General features: G+C 38.3%; 1 protein-coding gene across 1 annotated transcript in view; it reads left to right on the forward strand.

Moving 5' to 3' along the window:
- The window catches only part of LOC144976323 (guanine nucleotide-binding protein G(s) subunit alpha), a 58,492-nt gene that overhangs the window by 23,872 nt on the left and 24,620 nt on the right, over positions 1–10,000 (forward strand). Inside the window, exon 5 of the mRNA XM_078920531.1 lies at positions 23–120. Coding sequence (XP_078776657.1) covers positions 23–120 — 98 coding nt within the window. The remainder of the gene's footprint in view (positions 1–22; positions 121–10,000) is intronic.

Raw genomic sequence — 10,000 nt, forward strand, 5'->3', positions numbered from 1 at the left:
TTTGTTGTTTGTGTCTTGCCAGGAATTCTATGAATACACGGAAATCTTATGGAAGGACAAAGGAGTACAAACAAGTTTTGAAAGATCCAATGAATACCAACTCATCGACTGTGCACAGTAGTAAGTATTCTCCGTCCCAAACCCTGCGTTTGTGTGTGTGTGTGTGTGTGTGTGTGTGTGTGTGTGTGTGTGTGTGTGTGTGTGTGTGTGTGTTGTTGTTGTTGTTGTTGTTGTTGCTGTTACTTTGTTGTTGTAGTAGATTGGTGGGGAGAATTTGTGTGGCTGCTGGTGTTGGTTTGTTGTTTTGTTTCTTTTATCTGTGAAGATTTATTTTTGTCTAAACTTTGTCTATTGTGTAAGGAGTGAAATGATATGATTCCCTCTTTGTGTGTCTTCTCTCTCTCTCTCTCTATTTTCTATCTATCTATCTGCCCCCTCTCTCTCTTTCCCTTTTGTGTGTGTGTGTGTCTCTCTATCTGCCCCCTCCCTGTATGTGTTTGTGTCTATATGTTTCTCTCTCTCTCTCTGCCCCCTCCCTGTATGTGTTTGTAGTTTCTCTCTCTCTCTCTGCCCCCCCCCCCCCCCCCCTCTCTGTATGTGTGTGTGTCTCTCTCTGCCCCCCCCCCCCCCCCCCCCCCCCTCTCTGTATGTGTGTGTGTCACTATCTGCCCCCCCCCCCCCCTCTCTCTCTATTTCTCATACACCAGCCGATCCTTTTCTCTCCCCCCCCCCCCTCCTCCCTTTTTTGTTTTCTTTCTTGGAAAAGGATTAGTTGTTCTTCAATGTTTTGTTTGTTGTTGATATTGTCATTATAATATAACAAGATCCTGGCGATATCATGTGGGATATAAATTGAACAAAAACACTGGCTGTTGTGTCATGTGTAGCATGTGTTAGTTTTTGTCTTGTCTGACTCACCGTTTAACGTAACTCATGAACGTCGCCTCCCCTCCCCGCCCCGCCCCACGTCGTCAGCTGGAATTGTAGTAGTAGTAGTCGTAGTAGTAGTAGCAGTAGCAGCAGCAGCAGCATTGTTGTTATTATTATTATTATTATTATTATTATTATTATTATTATTATTATTATTATTATTATTATTATTATTATTATTATTATTATTATTATTGTTATTATTATTGTTATTGTTATTACTATTATTATTATTATGACTACAACTACTACTACTACTATTATTATTATTATTATTATTATTATTATTATTATTATTATTATTATTATTATTATTATTATTATTATTATTATTGCTTGTTTTTAAAGCTATAACGATTACTAAAAGCATGTTGTTATCCCTATATTATTATAATTGTTAGAATGATTTGTTCAGAGATGTTATGTCTATTGACCAATGGCCGAAGACAAAACATTTGATCGAAAGGTAATCAAAATATGCCGTGACCTTTGAATGGAAGAAAAAGAGTTAAATTCCAGTTATTTCGTTTTTCTTTTCAGCCCGTTTTTGTTTTTAAGTAGTATTCTTTGGGTAAACGTTTTTATATGGATTGATAGGGAAACCCGAAACGTTTCGTTCTCGTTACGTCATTTTAGGTGTCATTAGAGTTTGTAACGATATTGATGATATGCGTTTAGGTAAAATATTCTGCTGGCCACGTGACTCTGCCAATCCAATACACAACATTGTGTGTTACATTTCAAGTTTATAACCAGATGAACACTAATCACCCAAAGAACGAGTTACGTCAACTTTATTTGTTCTTATGAAATCTTGGTCTAAGACGAATATTGTAATTACACACACACACACACACACACACACTCACACACGCTCGCGCGCGCGCTTTTATAGATAGTTCGAATATGACGTCACTCAGGCCTTTGTTATTGTTTTTGCCATCCGCGTTTGTGAGTTGTTCTCACTAAACTGTATTAACCAGACTATTAAAGTTCATGGTTACACAGAGTTTGTGTGTTGGTCTGTTATACTTCCGGATGGCAATGTTGTGAACTCCTTGGCCAAGCGCATTCTATCTATAGATATGATGCGCTTGGCTAAGAAGCTCACACCATTGCCATCCGGAAGTATAACAGATCAACAAAACTATGTGTAACCTTGAACGTTTATAGTCAGGTTAATATAGTTTAGTGAGAATTACTGATAAACGCGGATTGCAAATAACGATAACAAAGACCTGAGTGACGTCAACTTCGAACTATCTATAGCTGTTTTAGGTATCGAATTCTGTGATAGAATTATCTAATCTGCCATTAAAGAGCCCACAATTTCGTGGAAAAGAGTAGATTTTCCTTGTTCATTTGAATGTAATTGCTTACTGTTTATGCTTGCTGATGGAGGAGGTGCCTGATACCTGGATACTCGAGTTTGTCCTTGGTGTTGTTTTCAATCTAGGCCTTCTAGTTTTGACATCGTTACAGTATCTGGGGTCTATCTAGACATTTTGACGTTCCTTGAGGGTATGACAAGTGGAGGAAAGTTAACTTAGCTCGAACTAAATCTTTAGATGAGTGAAAGAATGTCAACGGGAGCCATCTAAATTCATGTTTTCGTCCAACGGAGTCATCAATCACATGATTTGTTGCTGTCCAACGATTGGATATTTCTTAACGAATGTAAACACGCTGCTTTGTTTATGAAAGTTGTAAACATACTCATGTGTTAAGCTGAACAAAATGGCCAATTGTGATGTTAGATATTTCAAAAACTGAACACTTTTCACTATGTGGGTCACGTTGAGCACATTTAGCAATGTGACCAATGACCTCGAGCACATGGAAAGTCAATATAGATCATGCCCATTGAGTCATTGTTATAACCTCAATTGTGTTGGAAGAGACCTAAAGCAACAAACAAAAAGCCGTTTATTTAAAGTATGCTATAGATAGAATGAAGTTGACGTCACTCAGGTCTTTGTTATTGCTTTTTGCCATCCGCTTTTATGAGTAATTCTCACAAAACTGTATTAACCAGACCCTATAAACGTTTAAGGTTACTCATAGTTTTGTGTGTTGGCCGCTTTACTTCCGGATGGCAATGTTGTGAGCTTCTGAGCGCATACTATCTATATAATCTGATCATCCTCGTCCCGTTATCCTCCTTTTCCTCTTTCACCTCGTCTTCGTTCTCTTCTTCTTTCTTCTTATCCTACTCTTTTTCTTCTTCCTCACTCTTTTTCTTCCTTCCCCTCCCTCCTCCCCCCCCCCCCCCCCCCCCCCCCCCCCTTTCAGTTATGATCTGTCATTTCCAAACGTGTGGTAGGAAGTAGAAAAAAAAATCAGCAGATTGCGAGTCGACCAACTTAGTCTTCGCCTTGATTATTCTGGTATGTGTGTGTGTGTGTGTGTGTGTCTGTGTGTACGTGTGTGTCTGTGTGTGTATGTATGCTTGTATGTTCTAATTGTAAGACATGTTCTCTTTCCCTTTCATTTCTTGGCCGGCAGTGTGTGTGTGTATGTGTGTGTGTGTGTGTGTGTGTGTGTGTGTGTTGTAAACGGGACTGGGACAATGACAATGGACTGGGTAATACACAAGGAAGGGAGGCCTAGGTATTAGACGTTAGGCTTTAGGCCTATTCAATCCCGTTACTAAAGATAGGACGCCGTGCTAAAAATAGCAACTGGCTTGACATAATTGATCCCTGCACGATAACACGACTTGTCTAGGCTACGACTGGGGTTGGTGGGGCAACACACACACACACACATACACACACACAGAGAGAGAGAGAGAGAGAGAGAGAGAGAGAGAGAGAGAGAGAGAGAGAGAGAGAGAGAGAGAGAGAGAGAGAGAGGGGGGGGATCATGATAAATCACTTACACCCAAACATACACATATATTTTCTTTCACTCTAGCTCTCTCTCCTTTTCCTGATCACTCCGTCCCTCTTTCCCCCCACCCTCTCTCCCTCCATTTCCCCCATTATCCCTCCCTCTCTCTCTCTCTCACTCTCTCTCTCTCTCTCTCTCTCTCTCTCACATACACACACACACTCACACTCACACTCGGACATTGAGTCAACAACAACAACAACAACAACACGTGTGTGGAGCTTATCATTTCTGACTATGTCGATGGGTACATGCAATAACAAGTCTCGAGTAAATAACGTTATACCAATCTTGTCAACTCGCTACGTCCAGTATCAAAACACCCGTCAACTCTCATTCATGTTCTTACGTTTTGACAGCCAATTTCATTGTTGTTGTTGTTGTTGTTTGTTTTTGTTGCTGTTTCTTCTGTTGATGGTGACGATGTCATTTATCGTCTCAGTTTGAGGTTAGCTTGGGGCTTTGTTCTTCATTTCTTCTTGGGTATAGATATTACCTCACTCGACCCAGGCATTTAAGAATATCTACAACCCGCGAAATTAGCTATTTTGGATGCTCTCGAGATGCTAGTTTGACATAAGTAGCCTCACAGATGACTTGGGCTGTATGCATGAAATATTTGGTTCTAAATCAAGTGGGGAGTTGAATCAAATTATGTAAAACGTGTCTACATGGCAGACGAGGCAGCAGGAATTGGTTCAATACAACACATTTTCAAATTAAAACGCATTGAGCATTAGGAAACGATGGATATGCTCTGTATGAATGTGAATTTGAAAAAAAAAAAAAACCAACTCTTATACGCCATGGAGAAACTGAAGGGTGTATAGTGTATGTGTGATGGCGGGGTTGTTCGAGAAGCTTCGTCTGTCCCACGTCCCGCGGTCTTGGAGAAAGCACGTTATGTAGAAATTAACGCGGGGAACGGCTTTAATGATAAAATCAATGGCGGGATATTGAAATGCGGCGTGTCGTTCCTTATTTAATTAATTTCATTAATATCCTCTCATAACTTTGATGATGACGATGACGAGGATAATGATAATAATGTCATCGACTGAGCAAGTATGGGGAGATGCAATAAGAAGGGATAGCCCCGGGGGTAGAAGAGAGGGGGGAAGGGCGGGGACACACACACACACACACACACACACATACAGAGAGAGAGAGAGAGAGAGAGAGAGAGAGAGAGAGAGAGAGAGAGAGAGAGAGAGAGAGGCCTTTATTGATGACTACAACTTGAGGATTGATAGAGCACAATATCCATGAAACGTTCTCCAAGCGGTTTTACAAGAATCATGACAATAATAGTGACGGTTTGGGTAGATAGAATGAATTTGACGTCACTCGAGTCTTTGTTATTGTTTTTACCATCCACGTTTTTGAGTAATTCTAACCTAAAACGTTTATAGTCTGGTTAATACATTTAGCGAGAATTACTCATAAACATGGATGACAAAAAACAATAACAAAGACCCAAGTGACGTCAACTTCATTCTATCTATAGAATCTTCTTTTATAGTTGTTGTTTCCAGACCGCTAGTTTGGTGATTAGTTCTCACTAGAATCCCTCCACCAGACCATGACTGTTCAATGTTACACATTTTTTTTTTGGTGTTCGTTGTTAGTTGATAGTTGAGTATTTAACCTAACCGCATATCATTCATAAATGCTCGTCTGTGTGAGATCGCCACTCGTGATTGACGAATGGTCAGCGACGACATCTATTTTCGTAGACTGTGCCAATGGCGCATAGCATAGCATAGCATTGTCTCAGTGTGGATTTGGCACACTCAATTGTTACAACCCGAGGAAGTAAAATTCCTGATCACGGAGCGGCCTTGACCCTGGTAGTAGCCTGGAGTCCGTTGTCGCCTGACTTAAAGGTCACTGTGATAGGACCGATTATCGTGATCGTGTGTGTGCGTCTGTGTGTTTGTTTGAGAGTGTGTGTTGTGTTCGTTCTGTCGTCGTGGTCCTCTGGTTAGATCTCTCTCTCTCTCTCTCTCTCTCTCTCTCTCTCTCTCTCTCTCTCTCTCTCTCTCTCTCTCTCTCTCTCTCTCTCTCTCTCTCTCTATTTCTCCCCATACACACGCTTTTCTCTATCACACACATCCTTCCACAAACTCGAATGCATAAACACGTTTGGCATACATCTTATTCCCTACACACACACACACACACACACACACACATACACACACACACACACACACACGTCAAATTCACACTCTACACTCAATAAATAACTATTCTCCAAAAGACTTTGATGGCAAACTGTCGACCTCATTGTATTGTATTGGCAAGGATTCAGGTATGAATGAGTACCATGTCTGTGGTGCCGTGTACAGATTAGTCTGTGGTGCCGTGTGTCAGAGAAACGAAAAGAATGTTTTGAAAGCGACTTGTAAAATAAGATAAATTAAGATAATATATATTTTTATTCATCCTTGTATGGTCATTATAATTCTATATCACAACACAATTCGGTCATATTATAATTACAAGAAATATCAATGGAAAGAAATGAGATAAAATTTGACAACGAATATTAAAAGTCTGGCAGTTTCAAAACTCTGTCGATCTTCGACTTTCCAGATCTTTTGTGATTCCCAGCCCAGGCTGGTAAACAATAGCATTGTCCGGATCCACCCGATTGGGTTTTCTTCATAGAATATCCTCTCGTTTGTAGTTTTTTGATGACACAGGTGGGCAGTTTTCCAACGTCTCGCCGAGGAAGACCCAATTGTATTCTTCTACTCTTTCAACAATCTCATCTGTTATAATAATAATAATAATAATAATAATAATAATAATAATAATAATAGTAAGAATAATAATAATAATAATAATAATAAGATCTTTATTGTCCATAAATATGACAATTTGTCATATAGTTACACTTGTTATAATGTTAAACGATAACTAAGATTGAACAGATATTTCACTCCTACTTATTTTCTCTCTCTCTCTCTCTCTCTCTCTCTCTCTCTCTCTCTCTCTCTCTTTCTCTCTCTCTCTCTCTCTCTCTCTCTTTCTTTCTTTCTTTCTTTCACACGTGCGATATACACAACATAAACATATTCATTTCGTTTTCAATTTGTTACGATTGTGGCAATTCGACACCAAAAATTATCATCATTATCAATTGGTCAGTTAATCTTACATTAAATAAATTAATCAGTTAATCAGTCAACGAATCAATCCTTGGTTTTTCTGTACCATATGAAATATTCAAAATTTTTATTGCTGATGGAACGAACGTTGATTTATACTTGTTAGTTCTACATTTAATCTGACAAAACCTTCTCCCAGATGGTAAAAGACTAAATTCATGGTATAAAATATGTTTTTTATTGTTGGTAATTGAGAATGCTTTCCTTTCTATTGCTTTTCCATGAATTCTTTCTACTCCATCAAGAGGATGGTTTATTATTTTTGATGCCTCTTTGATAGATTTTGAAATTTTTGATTTATCTTTAAGTCGGCATCCTCCAAACCATATGGTGCAGCCAAACGCAATTACACTTTTAATCAATGAGTCATAAACTCTTAACATAGTTTTCTTCCTTACTTGAAATGTTCTCAATTTCCTATAATAGTGGGGACTTGACCATCTCCAGCTGCTCGAAAGGCAATGATCATTTCTTTTGGGTTTTTATGTTTGTTTTTTTTGTTGTTTTTTTTCTTTATCTTTTTACATTTAGCCTGAGATGGTGTTCTTGGCACCAATCAACACATTTGGATGTCGATTGTGTGTAGTTTACAATATCAACTCTTGTGAGAATTAACGTCTGAATTGATGTGTATGGTATGAAATCCCTATGGCCTGCTGGAGGGAATGCGTATAGCATTGTGAAATGGCCGTACAGCATTGTGGAATGCCTTATCTTTGGGGGACAGGGGGTACATACTGTGTCTTCTACCCCCTTATAACTGTTTTCCAACATGCTTTCTGTCTTTGTCTTGGAATGAGATTACTTGGTTTTATCCTGGCCCTGGCCGGAGTCCTAGCTCGGAGGGAAACAGTGAAATGCATAGTTATTGTTTTGGGAGATGATGTTTTTTTCCTTGTAAATCATCTCTCTGTTACTTATTATTATAATTGTTATTTTCAATGTGTAATGTAAGCATTTGAGTGTATTCCTCTTTGTTGGATTTTGTGCTTGTGTCCAGATGAGACTTATAGGTGATCTCAAACTAAGTACATTGGTGATATGCTCTTGGAATCTACATCTGATCCCTATTTGTTCCTAGTTCCCCTATGTCTTACTTTTTCTTGGGTGCTTTAATTGTAATTCTATAACTTTTTACTATCCCATTTTCTTCCTTTTTACTGGCGCTGATATAACCTAAATGTGTTGCAAGCGTAAAACTAGACCTGTAAATTCTCAGTCAATTAACTGAAATCAGTCAATTTGTCAAATTCAAATATTTAAAAAAAGAAAAGAAATAAAGAAAGAAATAAAAAAAGAAAGAATTCACAAATCGTAGTCTAATGACCGTAAAGTAATTAGGAGTGTTCCACAGCGCTACGCATAGCTCATGGGGACCGATTATTTTAACGATGTATATATTGCCAAGACTAAGCGACGCTTTTTATAAAAGGCGTGTCTGAACACATCCCTGGGTATTTTCACACATCCTTCGTTAAATTATTTTTTCACTTTCCAAACCCGTTGTGATCCCAACTGTAGCCAATTTTAACTGAGCCACCGAGCGATAAATTTCACTGTTTCATCTAAGCCAAAATTGACCACATTTACCTGGCGAGTCTCAAAAGTATGATAAAGTAAATTGCGAATGTTATGTAGACACCTTCAAATCGAAAGTTAGGATAGATTGCTACAAGCACATTTCGATTGCCTCACGTTGTAAACAAACTGGTTGACCGTTTCTTCACTGATTGGGTACCTGATCATAAGGAACAATTGTAAGTAGCCTAATTAATTCCCGTGCAAATCAGGACGTTTTCTGCCGTTGTTTTGCTCAAGCCCAAGCGAGCTTGCTGTTTTGTGGCGATTTACCTTCATTTCGATTCTTTGAATTTTTCCGCTACCTACGCCTGCCGAAGTTTCTTCTTGATAATTCACTTCTACTCAATAATTCAGTGTATTGGCCTGAAGTCATATTTATTTAAGTTTTTTTTCTGTCATTAACTGATTGAAAATCAAGTTTGCTCATTGCTACATTATTCTAATGTTCTCACAATGGCTGAGCTGTTCGTGGATCGCAATTCAGACTTGTCGAGCATCGATAAAGATGTGAGGAATAAATTCAATAGGTCATGGAGTCATGGCTAGAAGTTAAAGGTGATAATGGTGATTGTTTTTTTTGACTATGTCAAAATAATTCCAGAGGCAGGAATATGACTTTGATGAAGTCATCTTTACCTATGTGAATGACATTCTTATTTAGCATTCCCTCTCCATCAAATTATGGCAGTCATACTTCCAGTAAGTAATAACACCCACTATTTTGATATATTGTATTTATCATATCACTCTCCTCTCCAATGATGCCCTTATTTTTAAAAAATATAATTGAATCTTCAGTTTGTCGAAGAGTTTCAGTCAATTTTTATAGAGCTCATTTACAGGTCTAGTAAAACCCTTAAAAACAAAAACAAACTTCTCTTTGGGGGATCCGTGGAAATGCCTATTTGTTTAAATTTAGATACGCCATCTATTTATTTTGTTGATTTATTCCTTCATTTATAGGCAAATCCATTCGCTAAAATTAGCAACGCCAAGTAACACTTGAAGGAAACTTTTCTAATAAAGATTAACCCGCTTTCAGTTTCCACTCCTACCATAGCGATCTAGAGAGGGCATTGCCTCCTACCCTTTACACACCGACGCACGCACACTCACATACACACACAATAATAATAATAATAATAATAATAATAATAATAATAATAATAATAATAATAATAATAATAATAGTAAGAAAGAGAATAAAGCCCGACTCCCTCCCCCGCTTAACAACTGACTGCACTAGGGGGTTGAATTGTTATACGATTATAACGTGTCGTGTTGAGAATGCACATTGATGGTTTTTGTTTTTTTTTTATTTTTTTTTACATGGAATGCTCCTTTACTCACACGGTCGCTCGCGCGCACGAACACACAACACTCACGCTCACACACTCACTCACTCACAAACAATATCAGAC

Source organism: Berghia stephanieae, chromosome 7 (genome assembly GCF_034508935.2).
Source record: "Berghia stephanieae isolate SIO BIC M18660-M18661 chromosome 7, UCSD_Bste_1.3, whole genome shotgun sequence".
Classification (NCBI taxonomy): domain Eukaryota; kingdom Metazoa; phylum Mollusca; class Gastropoda; order Nudibranchia; family Aeolidiidae; genus Berghia; species Berghia stephanieae.